This window comes from Sminthopsis crassicaudata, chromosome 4, assembly GCF_048593235.1.
Source record: "Sminthopsis crassicaudata isolate SCR6 chromosome 4, ASM4859323v1, whole genome shotgun sequence".
Taxonomy (NCBI): Eukaryota; Metazoa; Chordata; class Mammalia; order Dasyuromorphia; family Dasyuridae; genus Sminthopsis; species Sminthopsis crassicaudata.
In genome coordinates this window covers 332501886-332518567 of record NC_133620.1, presented here as the reverse complement: position 1 = coordinate 332518567, position 16682 = coordinate 332501886, and the positions used below count along the sequence as shown (strand labels likewise).

The window sequence follows — 16682 nt, the reverse complement described above, 5'->3', positions numbered from 1 at the left end:
GCTGAAGCTCTTCTCTGGTAGAATGCAGACATCAACATTTTCTTTACAAGGTGGTGTGGTCCTGCTTCAGGAGAGAGGGACATCCACTGGACTTGATGGCTTTGGGAGGCCTCTTCCCACCAAAAGACATGTTCCCTGATCTCCTGTCCCCTAAAGCACCAAAAGGGGGGGGGAAGACAGAGAGAGACAGAGACGGAGAGAGACACACACACACAGAGACAGAGAGAAATTGAGATTGTCTAGCAGAGCAATAATGAGAAAAGAGCTGGCTTCTGGTGCTGGTTATTACTGGAGGTACAAACTCCTGTTAGAACCTCCACAAATGTCCAGACCTCCCAAAAATATTCCTCGGGCTTAAACAGAGAGGTTTTCTCCTGAGTGAAGAATTTCAATCTAGAAATCCAAGAAATGAATTCTTTGGAAACCTTTCGGTACTGCACTGTCAACACTCACTCCTGCCTTCCAAGGATGTGAATGATGGTCATCAAAACAAAATCCTATGCTTGGCCTGGGGATGAACTCCCATGGGATTTAGACTCTTTGGTGTTCTGAAAACAGCAGTCCACACATCTGGCTGTGAATCAGGAAAGTCTGTCTTTGATATATACTGCCATCACAGGGTGGGGTTGCCCAGAGGGCTGTGGGATATTTTATTGAATGGTCCACTGAAGAGCCGTGGGATCCCACTGGACACCAAGCACTGCTTTTACCCTGTTCTGTTCTAAATTGTCACTACATAGCCTTCCCTAGTAGACACTCTCCTGTGGGCATCAGAGAAAAGTGCATAATTTGTTGGATAGAGGCTGTCATACTGGCATCCGTGCTGGCCTATTGATATGGAAGATGAAAGAGTGAGAAGCACGGAGTGTCTACGGCTCTCTTGGGTAGGGGAGGACTCTGATCTGATGCATTAACATGGGCAAGTCTAATTCTCTGTGTGCAGGAGGCCTATAAGCTACTTTTGGACCCAGCACAGATGTAATAGCTATGGAGATAATCCCTTGAATTAGCAGATGTAGTGCTGCAAGGCCGGCAGAGGCCTGAGTTCAAATGTTGGCATTGCTACTTATTGATTTGGTGACCCTGGGCAAGCTACTATTCCTCTGGGCTTCAGTTCCCTTCTCTGTAAAATAAGGAGGTTGGACTTAACTTTTCTGTGTACACCCTTTAGCCACCTGATGAAACCTATAGACCAGTTCTTAGAATATTGTTTTTAAATGTAAATGTCAGGGAGCTTTTACAAGAGGAATGTTTATTTCAAAAAATAATCACAAATATACAATCACACTACTTCCTACCTACCAACATGTGGGAGGCATAACCTCCCCCCCCCTTTCCTCTTCTATCACTTGAGACTCTGAGCAGGAGAAAGGAATTAGACTGATAGCTTATTTCCGTTTCCCTAAAGCACAGTCCCCACTTCCTGTCCAAAACCTGCTTCAGGCCCAAGTCCCAAGCACCTGGCTTTTCAGGGCTTAGTCTAGGATGGCCTAGCTGCACCCCATCCTGGCTCCAAGGTCGCCATGGCTCTAACTCCTTCCACTGAGAAGCGCCTTCGGCACCTGAGACTGAGGACAAACAAGGCAGAACAGAAATAAACCCCAGGCTCATTCCATGGAGCTGGGGTGGAAAAAAGGAAAGCAAGTCAGTTTAGGTCCATGGTGTCCAAGATGGCCATAGCAACCAGGAGCCCAACAGAAAAGAGATAGGAAAGACTGGGTCCCACCAGTTTTAAACATAAAGGCAGCAATTAGGGAAGGGTAATACCACCCAGGATGTAGGGTCAGGGACACAGGGGACTCCTTGGTAAGCAAACGGAGTGAACTCAAAGCGGGGTTTTATATAAAATAAAACAAACAGGATTGTAGAGGAAACCAACTACAATGATAGAAAGGTAGCAAAATTTTTTGGGAAAATGTTCACAACCCCTTCTCCTCCCCCCATACACATCAAGATTAAGAACCCCCCTGACGAGATGATCTCTTGGGTCCCTTTACATCTAAATATTAGGGAAGTTCTGAGCCAGTAGCCCTTAGAAATGAGACAGACTCAAATGCTTGCAGCTCTTTTAAAGTGAAAAAGAGAAATTTGGGTCCATGAATGTTTTTTTCCCCTTTGCAAGACCCTAGATTTAGGATTAATGGAATCTCTGAGAAGGAACAGAAAAAATAATTTTATGGCAGGAAAAAAAATCAGTCTAGTTTAAAGTGAGTCCAAGTAAAAAAATTGAATTCTAGGGTTCAGTTCAGCTGCTTGTTCCTCCTTCCTCTTTTTAAGGATGAGATTGTTGTTGTTTGTCCTTCCTTCTTGAAGAGGCCGACATGGGGAAGGTGATGATGTGACTAAAGATAATTGAGGTTGAATGAGGGCAATGATTTCCACAAAGTCACACAGTTTATGAGCATCAAAGTCTGGACTGGAACCCAGAACTTCCTGGCTCCAAATTCAGCCCACTTTCCATGACACCACAGTGCCTATCAGTGTTGGGAAGCAAAGCTGTGGAGCCAGACCCTACAGTTCAGCCCCTCTCACCCTGAGTCTGCCAGTTCCATACCTGGAACCAATTTGGATAACTAGTCCCTATGAATGGGAACCATTTTTCCTATTCATCTCTCTTTGGCACATCACAGCTTTCTGACTCTGGCTTCTCTGTCTGTTGGAGCTTCGTTGCCAGTGGAGGCTCTCTGAGTCAATATTTGTGAGTAAACCTAGGACCTTCCCTCGGCCTTCACTCCCTCATCTCCCCCCCCCCCCAACTTCTAGTTGCTGCTGCTACTAAACAGCCTGAATTGTTCCTTTGTGTACTTTCCCCAGACAGGGAACAAATTGTCTATTGCTGTCCCTTTAAAGAAAGAGATCCACATCTCCCCTTCTCTCCCTCCCCTGCACCTCTGCTTTCCCAGCTCCCAGGGCCCAAAAACAGGGATAGGCAGAAAATGAACTGCTTTTGGGGATGCGAGGGCCAGTGGACTCTTAAGGGGCACTGGATTGGAGAGGAGCTGAAATAGAAGGGTTCATACATAGGGACTTCCAGAGTGGGACCCCCTTGGGTTAGCCAATTTAAAGGGTAAATTGTTTTTTGTTTTTTGTTTTAATATTGACTTGATTTTCCAAGATCTATTCCATTTTCCATGTTCATCCCTCATAGGTTTCTGCTATCTAGAATGCCATACATACTCCCCTCTGTCCTTTCCACACCCAAATTCCCAGGAAATTGGTGTTTTATTATGTTTCTGGGAAATAGGAATTTATTTCTAATTGCCTACATAATTAGGAAGGCTAGTTTACTGGTATTGCCTTCTTCCAATAAAAGAACAAGGGAAGAGGCATATATAACAAATAAGGAGGATGTTTGGGGTTATGACTTGATAGAGCTTTGTCAGTCCACGTTCCTCTCCTCCCTCTCCCCAAATCTCTTTTATGAGGAAACACAATTAGACCTAGGTGGAAAGTGGCCAAAAGGTTTATCCAGCCCACCCTTTGTTTGGGGGTGGAGGGGTCTTCAGGAGTATATTCTCTTCTTCCAGCGACTCCTGAGGGAATGAAAGGAAGCTGTATAATCTGTGGGCCACACCTAAGGGCTCCACAGAGGTAAGGACTTGTTCCCAGGCACCTAGCTCACCTCCCCTAGGATGCCCTTACCCTCTGAAACAGTTCACTTGTGCAAAAAGCTTCCAAAAGAGCTAAAACCATTCTGCCTCCCAGACTGCCCCTCCTGCTTCCACCCTTCTCTCTCCCCTCCCCCATTTCTCCCCTCCTTTCCCTTCTTTCCTGCTTCTCTCTCTCCTTCCTCTCCAGCTCTTTCTATCCTGCTGGCCCCTTCCTGGCATTTCTCACAGGATCTCCTTGTTATTGCAAGCCAGGCCAGGGGGGTGAAGGGTCATGGTGGGGCCTGGTTTGTCACTGGGGCCAGTGCTGGGGGGGGGAGAGGGGAAGCTGGTGCTTTTGCTTAAAGAACCCCTTCATTCACGCTCGCCTTTGCCTCCCATTAATTTGTAGTGCTCCAGACTAGTAATAGTGTCTTTGTGCTACTGCTTGGGAAGGAAAAAAACAACACAGACAGCAGCTTCACTGTGTTCTAAAAGGGATGTTTTTTTCCCTTGCTTTTCAATACTGTTTTGGATTTTCATCCCTATCCCTGTTGGGGAAAAAACCTCCATTCCCTCCCACTGCCTTCCCTTGGTGAAATACCCAAGAGGAGATAGCTCTCTGGCCCCGCTTGCTCTGGGATCCTGGCAGGTAGCACATACAGCTGAGTTAAGAGCTGCCAGCAAAAGAAAGCATCTGGAATGTGGGGAGGGTATTGGGAACCTAGGGTGGGCTGTGTGCTAAGGCTGCAGCCCCACTACCACCTGTTTAGCCTTTCACCTGGCATTCTCCCGCAACCCTCCCTGGCAAGTTCCTCAAGCTTCTCAAGATCCTGCTCAAGGCTTGTTTCCCTGACTGAATTCTAGCCACTCCCAGAATCTGTATCCCCTTTAACAACAAGCAAATATTTTTTCCCCAATATCCATAATTATATCCATAATAGCATAGCATTTAGATAATACTATGTGGCTTATAAAGCTCTTTTCACATACTCATGTGATCCTCATAAGAACTCTGCAAAATGAGTAGTTGTAGTATTTTCCCATTTCACAGATGGAGAGACTGAGGCAGGCAGTAATTTGCCCAGTCACACAGCTGAACTCAGATCTTCCTGATTCCAGGCCCAGTGCTCTATTCACTGTGCCACGGAGCTGTCCTGATGCCAGATGGATCTGTTTTCCTTCTCCTGAAAGATAGAGATGAGTGGGGAAGGGAGAAGAGGCAAAGGGAAAAAGATAATGAGGTGACTGTACCCTCGTCCATGATTCTGAATCATGACCCCCCCAAAAAATATTTTTTGACAAAATGGACAGAACTTTGGGGCATGGAAATGGCACGGCCCTGCATACATACATAGTCAGCATACAACAGATCCCTATTTAGCAAGAAAATGAAACATCCACTGGGCATGGTTAGTGTTGGAACCTCATGTGAGGCCATGAAAATAAAGGTGAACTAAAAGGGGAGGTGTGGTAAAAAATAAAATAAAAGAGAGCAGAGGAAAGGAATAAGAGAAACATGTCTCCAGCCCTTGGGAATCTTAGAATCTCCTTGGTGAGACAGGACACCCCCACAGGTCCAAAACTCAAGAGCATTACACACAGATGAACCAGGGCTCTTGGGGTACAAGCCTTAACCCAGAAAGGGAGAGCCCTCTGGAAAGGGAGTGCCATCTAGTTAGACTTGAAAACACCCTGGCCTAGCTTAGGGCAGGGCAGAGTTATGTATAGAGTCTTGCCAGAGATAATAAGACCAGGGATGAAGAATGGGATTTCTATGCTGCTAGATAGCCTGTGGGGAAAAAGCTCATAGAGCCTGCCTTGTAGATGCTTGTAGTCAGTTTGATAGCCTCAGAGCTAAATTCTTAAATCTAGAGCTTCCACCTCTATTTGTGTGGGTGACCTGAAGTCCCCTGTCAGTAAAGAATATTACCATTTCCTCTTGGCACAGTAGAAGGAGAATATGCAGAAGTTCTTTCTAACTGAGAAGTTCTCCATAATGATAAGACATTCTAGTATTTATTCTGTCTTTCATCTTCAAACATATCTTTCATCCTACCTTTCTCCTGGCTCCTTCTACTTATGAAAGAAAAAGAGAAGGAAGAAAGGAAGGAAGGAAGGAAGGAAAGTCCCTTGACTTTGCCTCTTTCTGTAAGCTATTATACTACATCTTCCTCTCTCCCACCCCAGTGCTTCTATTTCCTGAAATCAGTCCACAATTTCACAAAATCTGGCTACCTTCCTCACCATTTACTAAAATTTCTCTCTTCAAAGTGCTCCGATTACAGCTTAATTGCCAAATCCAATGGCCTTTATTTTATTTTTTTTTAATTTCTCAATTCTTGCCCTCCTGGATATTTCTCTGACACTGTTTAACCACACCCTCCTTCATGATAATCTCACTTCTGGTTCTCCCACGTATCCAATCACTCTTTTCCCATCTCCACCTCCTGTTTATTAAGTGTGGTGTCCCTGAAGGATATTTCCTTAACTCTTTTCTTTTCATATACTTTCTCTCTTGGCTATCTTATCTACTCTCTTATCATATCTATATTGCTGATTCTTAAATCTCTGTATACAGACCCATATTTTTCCTGAGGCCTGCTGGACATTTTCATCCAGAGTTCCCTTTGGTATTCCAAATTAAACATGTCCCAAACAAAACTCACTAGAATTTTTCTCCTAAAATCTGTTCTTCTCTACCCATGAACTTACCTTATTTTTATTGCTGATAGCATCCTTCTCTTAAATCACCAATGTTCAAAACCTCAGCATCCTCTCTAACTAACTCTGCCTTACGCCATTCCCACATCCAGTCAGTTGTCAAATCCCTTCCATTTTGCCTCATTTTACAATGTCCACAGTGACTTTATCTCCTTTTCTCCAGTCACCTGCTTTCCTCATCCTACCTCTCCCCATCCAGTGACAAGGGTTTCATTCCCCGGTGTTAAAAGTATTCCAGCTGCTTATTACTCTATCTATCCTTTTGATACTGAACAATGCCCCTCCTCCTATACCCAACCACAGTTATAGACTTTTCTCCTCCATTTGAATGTAACTCCCTGAAGGCAGAAACTGGTTTTGCTTTTTATGTTATTTCCAATGCTTAACACAGTGTTTGACACATAGTAAATTAATAAATGATTGTTGATTGGCCAGTAACTATAATAAATCACCAGAGCCAAGTAAGTTTTATATTAAACAAAATTATCAATAAATTTTCTTTCACATGCAATAACGTAATTTCTAAATGTTTATGGCATGCCTAGTAGTCATGTGCCAAGGTACATGCTTTGAGAGTTGAACATGATCTAAAAAAAAAAATCTAATCCAATCCACACCTGAGTAGGAATCCTTTTTACAATGTGTCTGGCAGTCATTTAGTCTTTAATTAAGAGCCTCTAGCTATTGAAAAATTTTAAAAAAAAGTACCCTTTCCATATTTAAGTAGCTTTCTTTCTAATAGTGAAAATTAATTTTCTTCCTTTAATCCCACTCTTTATTACTAGAGGCTGTCCTGTGGAGTCATATAAAGTAGGTTTGATCCTTCTTTTACATGATAGAAATGTCAAATGCTTGAAGATGGCTGTCATGTCCTCTCAAAGTTTTCTTTGGGCTGGTGCAGCACACAGTAGAGAAAAGGACATTTTTTTTTTTTAAATTGAGAGACCCAGGTTTGAGGCCTGATTCTGCCAGTTATGGCCTTGAGCATAAAAAGTTAAAAGTTGAAAAAGATAATCTTTGAGGCTCCCCTAGTTCCTTCAAGTTGTCTTAGAACAACATAATTTCATTTCTTTTTTGTTCCCAGAGGGTACCTTAGTTTGTTCATTAGCCGTTCTTAAATATGATATTCAGAATGAAACATAATATCCTTAGCACAGTGCTGGAATACAGTAGGCAACTGATAAATGTTTATTAATTGATTTGTTGGATTAACCAGGGTAAATTATAATGGATTGATCACCTTCCTCATTCTGGACACTATACCTTTCATAGAATAGCCTATAGTTAAGTATTTTGTATATGAAAAAACAGTACTAATCCTCCTCCACCTTCATGACCAACAAAGACAGTGTACAGCACCATCTCTGAACAGGGGAGTGATACCTGAGAGTCCCCATGTGGATTTTTGGCAACAGTGCTTACCTTTATAATCCATTCCAGGTTTGTTTTTTGTTTTTTTCCTGAGAATCATGGTCCCTAACAACAAACATTATGTGTTTTCTTGGTCTTTTAGGAATCTAGCTGTTGGAATTGGGATCCAGAATTTCCCTGAGGGCCTAGCTGTCAGCCTTCCACTTCGTGGTGCTGGATTCTCAACCTGGAGAGCCTTCTGGTAATGTCCACTCCCAAAGGACAGGTCCTTTTGCTGTGGAACTTGACCACAACTAGCAAACACTGATGTGGATCAGTTTTCAAGTGTGAATAACCTAAAACACCTCAAATGCAAGCTTGAACCTTCTTCTTCCTCTCTTGTGTTCTGTATCTCCCAGCCCATTCCCCAGTGCTGATTGATACTGAAAAACAATATATTCGCACTCTGAATGGAGAGATGTCCTCAATGTAGGGCTTTCTTTAAAATATGCCCCCCTCATAAAGTGGCAAGTTGGAATAAGATTGAACGCTGGAGCCCACACTGGGAGCTTAGGTTCCCTTTACCTTCCAGGCATGGAAGGAATTTAACGAATAGTGCCCCATGAGTAGTACAGTTACCCTTACCCTGTTGGTTCTGTTTTGCTTCCAGGGCTTATCTGTTGTAGGTCAAAAGATGCATGTATGTGTATATGTGTTATTATTTTTTCTCTGTTTATAGACTCCTATGATTAGAGTAACTTGTACTTGCCCAAGGGTACGGATTCAATGTTTCCCCAACAGTAAATACATGTGGTACTTTCAAATGGAATCAACCCTAACTTGAATCCTAACTTAACCTTTATTTCTCTTCCCCTCCTACCTTACTGTGCTGAAACTGGGAAGTATCTTTTCTCCAGAGATCAGAACTTCTCCCTAATTTTGACCTGTGCCAGAATTAATGACCAAACAAGGATAGAACAGCTACCAAATTTTCTTTTAAATAAAGGGGATGTATTGGGGAGCAGGGATAACATGAAAGGGCAGTGAGCAATGAGGAGAATAATGTTTGAATAAGAGGGAAGCTCATGCAACTTAGAGATCAGCTAATCTTCCTGAGTTTATCTGCCTTCCAAAGGGAGAAGAAATCTTTCACCAGCATAATAGAGATGAGCTCTAAGATAGTCTGTCTTTGACAGATGAGTGGAGAGGAACCTAAAATTCCCTCTAGGTGCCTTATAGTCTAATCATGCTTGCTCTTGTGGATGAGCAAGAAGAGCCATTCTCAGCTTCTAGTCAGGTCCCACTGTGTGTACCTAGAACTCACCAGGTCATAGAGGAAAGTGCCTGCACTTTCTCCTTCCAGTCAGATGACCAGAAGGCTGATCTTTCCTTTTTCCAGTTTCTCTCTCCCTAAAGCCCCTAAAAAAGAAAGCTACATTTCTAAACCCTATCACCAACAGGTGGATTCTGGGTTAACATCTGCTTGAGTCTTTCATCTCTATAGCAACACCATCCAGGTGAGGAACCCACAAAAGTAGGGGTATGCATGGATGATCAGAGTGAATGCTATGTTCTAAGGACTAGAAGGAATAAATAATGAGAAATCAACTGGTTTGTCTCCTTGTTTCCCCCTGCACCCAAATGGATTTATATCCTATTTATAGAGTTACTAGAAAGAAAGAAAAAATGGTACCATTCTGGTAACTTCCCTTTCAGGGATTTCTTTCTTTTATCTAAATCTACAATTACTTGGGTCAACATTATAAGATTTAGATTGAAAGGAATTTTAGAAATCATCTGGTCCATATACCTCATTTTACAGATCATGAAACTGAGGACCAGATACAGGTTGTTACTTGTCCAAGGGCACATACATAGTAAGGAACATTTTCAAGACCTATATTCAAGGGAAAGAGAAAACAGGGAATCTCTTACCTTCTAAATTAAAAGCACACTTTGATTTGAAGACCACTGCAAAGTGAAGGGTTCTAGATTTCAAAGTCAGAAAACCTGGATGCAAATTCTCTCTCAGATGCTTCCTGGTCGAGTCATTACATTTCTATATGCTTTACGTAACTTCCAAGGCTTTATCTGTTAATTCACAGACTGCTAAAAGTTGCTTCCCTCAAAAGGAGCTTCCCACACTTATGAAATCACAAAATCAAAGATGCTTCTTGTCTTTCCAGAGTAAGTCAGATTCATAATGATGCCAATAATCAGTGGTCTCATATCCAAAATTTATTTAACAAAAAAAAAAAAAAGCTTTTATATTTTTCTTTTAGTGGTTTAGAATCTCTTGCTCATTTCCTCCTTATAATCTCACTACTTGGGGAGAGGTCATTCCCATTTTTATAGATGGGAATAATTTATAAAAATGAGATTAATTCTAGAAAAATAAAGTGACTTTGGACTTGCTTAGCACAGTACCTGTCATTGTAAATGCTTAATAAATACTGGTCAAGCTTTATATATGATATATATCATGTATATATAGCTATATATATTATATAAAAGCTATATAGTTTATAAGACTAGCGCTCTTGTCTCAGATCTTTTAGGTAAGGGCTTTTTTTGGGAGGGGATAAAAGCACGTTTGTCTTAATTCTTTCCCCTTTTAAGGACATTTTGATATTTTAGGGCACTTTTTTTCTCAGGAGCACTCAGTAGGCTTCAAGGGATAATGATTTTAGGGGAAAAGGAATGAATACTTTCATTCCTATTGCTTTCTCCCAATGGAATATAACCTCCATGAGGACAGGGCTAGTTTTATTTCAGTCTTGGAATTCCTCCTACCCAGCACAGTTCTTGGCATACAGTAGGCACTTAACTCATTGAATTGAGTTGAATTGGGAGCACTGACAGTCATCTTTGAATAGTGAACCTACATTAAGCAAAGGAGGAAGCTGAGGATTGTGGTCAGCTTTCAGACCTCGAACTCCAACATTTTTCCCTCCCTCTTAGTCTGGGCTCAAATTCAAACCTACTTTTTCCTGAAGTGAAAAAACTGAGGGTATAAATTCTCTGTAAACCACAGGACAGCAGGGTTGCTGGTCTGTGTTTCAAAGGTATGGAGGATAAATTAGAGGTCAAAGCCAGGGCAGGGAGAGCTCTTTTCCTCTGAATAATCCCTATACTAAAAATCAGTACCATCTCAATGCTTACTACCGGGTAACCAAAATCTGCCCCCAAACTCAAGGAGACAAGGAGAAAAGTACAGCCTCAAGCCATTGCCTCCTTTATCTTCATAACATTTTGAGAGCTAGATCTGGGTCAAAGTAACTCCCTCCTGTTTTACAGATGGGATGACTAAGGTCTAGAGAGGAGGTATAATTTGCCTGAGGCTGCACACAACCAAGAAGCTATGACTCCTGACTCCTCTCCCAGCATTCTTTTGCTTGGCATCTGCTTCCCAACCCTATTTAGCAGATGGGAGGCTGACTGGGAGCCAGGAAGACTTTGATATAAGTCCACATGTACTGGCTGTGTACATGGGAAGTCACCTAAAAAATCTTTTTAGCATCCCAGACAATTCTCTCATTCAATTGTTTATCTCAGAGGAGGGAGTTTCCACTCCAAGAGTTCCCCCACATTGACAAGAGCACAGATCTGTACCAAAGAGAACCAGAAGAGACTTAAGAGGAACCACAAGGGAAAATTGGAGGATAAAGGAAGAGCAGAGAAGGGACAATAATCAGAAGACAAAAATGGGAATTTTCTAATTTGTGTGACCTAGGAAATACACTTAACTCTTCTGAGCTTCTCTTTCCTTATCTGTAAAATGTTATGACCTGTAAAGAATTAGACCTGTGAGATCTCTTTCCAACTCCAAATCTGTGCCCCTATAAACCTCCTGATCAAGCCATTCTGAAGTTTGAATATGAGAAGGGAAGGAACTGTCTTGAGTTGAAATGGAAAAAAGTACTTAACCGAATGGCTCTGAAAGATTAGGAATGAATCATATAGATTTTTAAAAAAATGAACATTTTTTTTCTTAGCAACCATTAACCCAAGCAAATATTCAAATATATCAAGAATTTTAAACATTAATTCAAACATTTATTTATTATCTATGAAATGTGAGGCCCTCTGTTTTATAGTGGGGATACAGGTACAAAATTAAAAGTGTCTTAAGCGCTTAGATTTTGATTGGAAGCAACAGTACCTGAAACTGCAAGGTTACATTATTTATACTTTTTTTTTAAAGCTTCCATTATTTATATTTTAAATTTAATTATGAAAAAGTACTTACAGAAATGCCCCATTTGCCTCTGCCTTCTCTCTAATACTTTTGGTGCCTGTATATTTTTATGGATTTTGTTGCCATCATTATTTACAACTGTTTATAGCTTTCTGGTTCTGTTGACTTCAGAATATCCCTATTCTTTATAATCTTTGTATTTGTCAAGCAAATATTATTTAACTCTAAGCATTAAAAAAATTTGTTTTTAACAACAAAGCATCCATGGGGAATTAAGGAAGTTGACATAATGAAGTATTTTTGAGTTTCTTAGAGGAAGATATGCAATAAAACTGTGTGTGGAGGATCTTGGTTCTTTCAGAGTCTCAGTTACCCTGAAGTCAATTTTAAGTACCTTTCTTGCAGCACTGATCCCACATAACCAGTGGCCCAAAGAAAGGAGCAAGAGGGACTTTGGCAACGTAAAGTCTCAGCACATATGAGACTCTGTGGCACAGAGGAGGGCCAGGTGAATGCTCTGCACTCCACCTTGAGAAGCCTGAATCCTGTCTTTCCCTTTCCTCCTAGGTTCGGCCAATTGAGCGGCATGGTGGAGCCGGTGGCCGGGATCTTTGGTGCGTTCTCTGTGGTCCTGGCGGAGCCCATTCTTCCCTACGCTTTGGCCTTTGCAGCTGGTGCCATGGTCTATGTAGTCATTGATGACATCATTCCTGAAGCCCAGACCAGGTTTGGAAACTACATTGTCCTCCACCCATTTTTTTTCCTCGATCTTCCAACTTCCATTTCTCTTTTTTATCTTCTCTCCTTTATCTTCATACTCCCAGACCCGCTTCAATCTTACGTGTGTTCTTTGGCAACTTGAGATGTAAAAGAAAAAGGAAAATGCCAAGGGGCTCCTGTTGACCATATTAATAAGCACAAATAGAACTAAGAAAAAATCAGACTGAATCCAATGAGATGCAATATGTGGGACAAAAAGAAATGGAATACACTCTCTTCTACTTAGTCATTTTCTGTTTGGGAACTGGGTAAGGGTAAAGTAAAAGAAGTCCGAGTAGAAAAGGGGGTGGAAATAGCTTGAAGAAGTGCATTTAGAAATGAGAAAAAGCATGATTTTTTTTTCCTTTTTGCTCTGATTTTTCTTGAATAAATATGGAAATATGTTTAAAAGAATTACACATGTTTACCTATATCAAATTACCTGCTTTCTTGTGAGGGGGAAGTAAAAGAGGGAGAAAGAAAATTTGGAACGCAAAATCTTACAAAAATGATGGAAACTATCTTTATGTGTATTTGGAAAAATAAAATACTTGTTCAGGAAAAAAAAAGAAATGAGAAAAAGGCCAGTACTAGTTTGAGAGATTTGGGGAAAGATGAAAAAGAGGTGGAATAATTGCAAAAATATCATCCAAACCAAGACTAACTCTTGTCTTTGGGAAGGAATTATTCTGTTGGAATGGTGGGAGATGGGGAAAGGAAAGATTACTTTTCAAATTCAAAACTTTCTCAAAATTGATCCTTTCCTTTCCCAGTGGTAACGGGAAACTGGCATCCTGGACCTCCATACTGGGATTTGTGGTGATGATGTCACTGGATGTTGGCTTAGGCTAATGCCAAGGAATCTTCAGCCTTAAACAAGAAAGAACAAGGAAGAGGTGGCAGCTGACTTCAGTGGAACCAGGAACATAATTCTCCATGAGGGGATTTTTATTTTTACTTTTTTTTTTTATTTGGGTTTTAAATCTTGTTCTCCTTCCCTTCTCTGATTCATCTTAGCATCCCACATAGCCAGTCATTAATCTGATTGCCTTTTAATTACAGTATGATTCTTGTTACTTTTATTTTGAGGGGAATGTTGATGTTGTTTGTTTGGAATTGTAAGGGGCTTGGAATTCTGGGTTTTTGTTCAGGTACTAAGCAGATTCTTCCCTCAGTGGGTTTGGCAGTGAGTGACAAATCAGAAAGATTACCATCAATAGATTGCTCTTGTATAAGATTTCTCTTTGCCTAAAATTCTGCTTGTGTTTGTTGGACATGATCTCATCCCCAAACCGTTGGACTTGTATCTCTAGCATGGATGAGACTCTTAAAGGTAACCCTCAGAAAAGGGATACCCTGAGAACTAAGAGGTGAGCTCCCTAAGCATTCTTCCGATATACACACACACACAGGATTCTAAAAGAGGGAGGCCAGGTAGACTTTTGTTCTTTCTTCTGCATCTTCACTGTGATCCTGGGGCTTTGAAGAGTTTTTAGGCCACCCTCCAATGTTGAATTCAACCAGGAGAAGAACTGGAATGTCACTTAGACAACTTGGCCTACTTCCTAAGAGCAAAACACACCCTTCCCCACCTCTTCTACCAGAGATGGAATTAGGGAAAGGGACAAAGCTAAGGGAAAAGAAACTGAGCATTCTGTTTTTGTTGTTGTTGTTTTAAAGCAAAAGGAGCTATTGAAGTTAAAGAAAATAGATCACACTGTGATCATTTGGGGTCAGCAGTGGAAAGGACAGTAGCATGTCTGATTCTCAACTTCTACAGTACTTGTTATTCTAATCAAAGAAACTTGTGGTCTCAATAGCTTTTTTCCCCATACTGTTTTCAAATTCCCTGAACCACTCTCACCTAACCCCCACTTTTTGAAGCTTACATGGACTGAGGCGAAGGAGACACTGAAGACCTGTATAAGGTCCTTATTTGAACAATGTAAAGGGCCCATTGGAGCCAGCCATGGAAAAATCTTTTGGAATTTTGTCCTGTACTCCCTCCCCAATTCCTGCCATGCACACATATTAGATCAGTCCCAGTAGGTAATTCTGAAACCCAACCCCAAAGCCACTACGTCGAATAAGCCAGCTTTGATGAGTATTGTTGCAGAAGAAAGAGTTTGGGAGAGGAGGGGTTGAGGTTGTTTTGTTTTTAAATTTCTAAAAACACATGAGACAGACCATGTTCTTGAAATATCTCCGACCTGCAGAATGACTTGTTATAACAGGTCAGAAACCATTCTTGTCCCTCACAGGTAAAGGTTTTCAAAGAGCCATGGGGCTTGTCTAATTCCCCCCAATCAGAAGGTGGTAAGGGAAGAAATGACCTGGTCTTCTCTCTACAGGACTGTGGTTGTCTTTAGCCAAAGGAATGGGTTCCACAGATGACTCTGGATAGGCTCAGCTGGGAATTAGATCACCAGTTGGATGCTCAGGCATCATATTGGCAGCTCCCACTTCCTATGTTTACATGTATGATGCTGACAGTTTCTGAATGTTCTCTCTACACCCCCACCACGGGCCCTACTAACCCCCAAGCCCAAGAGACTGCCCTGCCTTGTGAAAATGCAAGACTCTGAGGCTGATCCTCAACCTGGGCCCATTTCTGCACCCCCAAACAGAAGGCCTATTGGAGAGGGGAAGGGGGTGTTGGTTGTTGATTAATTCATTTGGTGGATGGTGTTTCGTTTTTGTTTTTGTTTTGTTTTTTTACTTTGTGTCTAGTTCTACAAAATGCAAAATGCTGTTTCCAATGGACATGACCTTGTAACTGTGATTAATTTCAATAAAGGGGGTACTAAGAGTTGGAATAGATGGTCTCTGCCACATATTCAGTCCTTTCTGTGACTTTTCTTTTGTCTTTTAATTAGCTCAGACAATATGGGTAAGGATCCCAAGTCCATTTGGGATGCCCAATAATGAAATATGAGAATATACATACAACACAAAACAGTATTTTGACCTGTCTCCTTTCTCTTTTTGAGGGCCTCAGTTTCTTCATCTGTAAAATGGACCCAGATGACCTCTAAGGTCCCTTTCAACAGTCAAATATAAGGTCAAGAGTTGTAAAGCCACATGAACACTAATTAAACATGTGAGGGATGCAGAAGTAAATTCTAAGCCACATCCTAGAAGAGACCCTTATTTGGAGGGCTTCAGGATTATGTCACAATCTGGGTTCCTTTCAGATAGGTGTCATAGCCGACGAGACCTTCCCAACTTTAAAACTCTATGAGGAGTATAACTGGACAAAAAGGACAAGGCAGAGGGCATTTTAAGGTCTCAATCCTCAAGTCTTTAAGAGTAAGTTCCCAGAGAGTTAAAATCATGACATGCTAAACAAAACAATGCATTCAGCAGGCAACATTGTAAATTATTAATGATGGTGGGTGATGCCCACAAAACTATAAGACCAATTTATTAATTTTTCCTACCCCCCATATCCACTCCCACATCACCCACATCACCCAATCTATCCAGCTACTTCTAAGATCTTCTCTTGATGCTCTTACTGGATCCAGCTTGCTTGATTCTCTGAATAGTCCAGGTACTGTACACATTCAGAAAAAACAACCAAACACTTCATTTCTGACCTGCCCTCCTGAGCACTTCCACCCTCCAGGACTGAGACAGCTTTCTAACCAACCCATCCAAACTTTCATGGCTCAGCTGAAAAACCAACACCCAGGACAATGGGGAAAGCCAAACCTCATGGCCCTCAGGGAGTAGGGATTGTGAGTGAGGGTGATGGATGGCTCTGTTCTGCCACTGAGCCTCAGGACACTCTTGGGTACAAAGTCAAACCTAAAATCTGGATGTAACCCGATAGACCAGAATGGTGTGGTGGAAAAGATCTTCATGTCAAAGAACATGAAGTTCTTCTTCTAACCTGTGGGCAAATCACTAAACTTTCCTGCAAATGTTTCCATATGTGCAAAATGAAGAAATTGGAGCAGATGACCTCTCTAAAGTTTCTCCCAATTTAAAATCTATAAACCTAAGAGGAGAGAAGGGAAGAGGAAGCAGACACTAATACACTAACCGACCTTGGCTGATCA

At 41.5% G+C, this 16682-nt stretch overlaps 1 protein-coding gene across 7 annotated transcripts in view; it reads left to right on the top strand.

The window, feature by feature from the left end:
* The window catches only part of SLC39A11 (solute carrier family 39 member 11), a 484374-nt gene extending 468940 nt beyond the window's left edge, over window positions 1-15434 (top strand). For all 7 annotated transcript variants that reach the window (XM_074260645.1, XM_074260642.1, XM_074260639.1 and 4 more), the window contains 3 exons: window positions 7825-7923; window positions 12427-12585; window positions 13392-15434. In XM_074260645.1, the coding sequence (XP_074116746.1) occupies window positions 7825-7923; window positions 12427-12585; window positions 13392-13470 (337 nt within the window). In that variant the 3' untranslated portion in view covers window positions 13471-15434. The remainder of the gene's footprint in view (window positions 1-7824; window positions 7924-12426; window positions 12586-13391) is intronic.
* Window positions 15435-16682: the final 1248 nt, after the last annotated feature.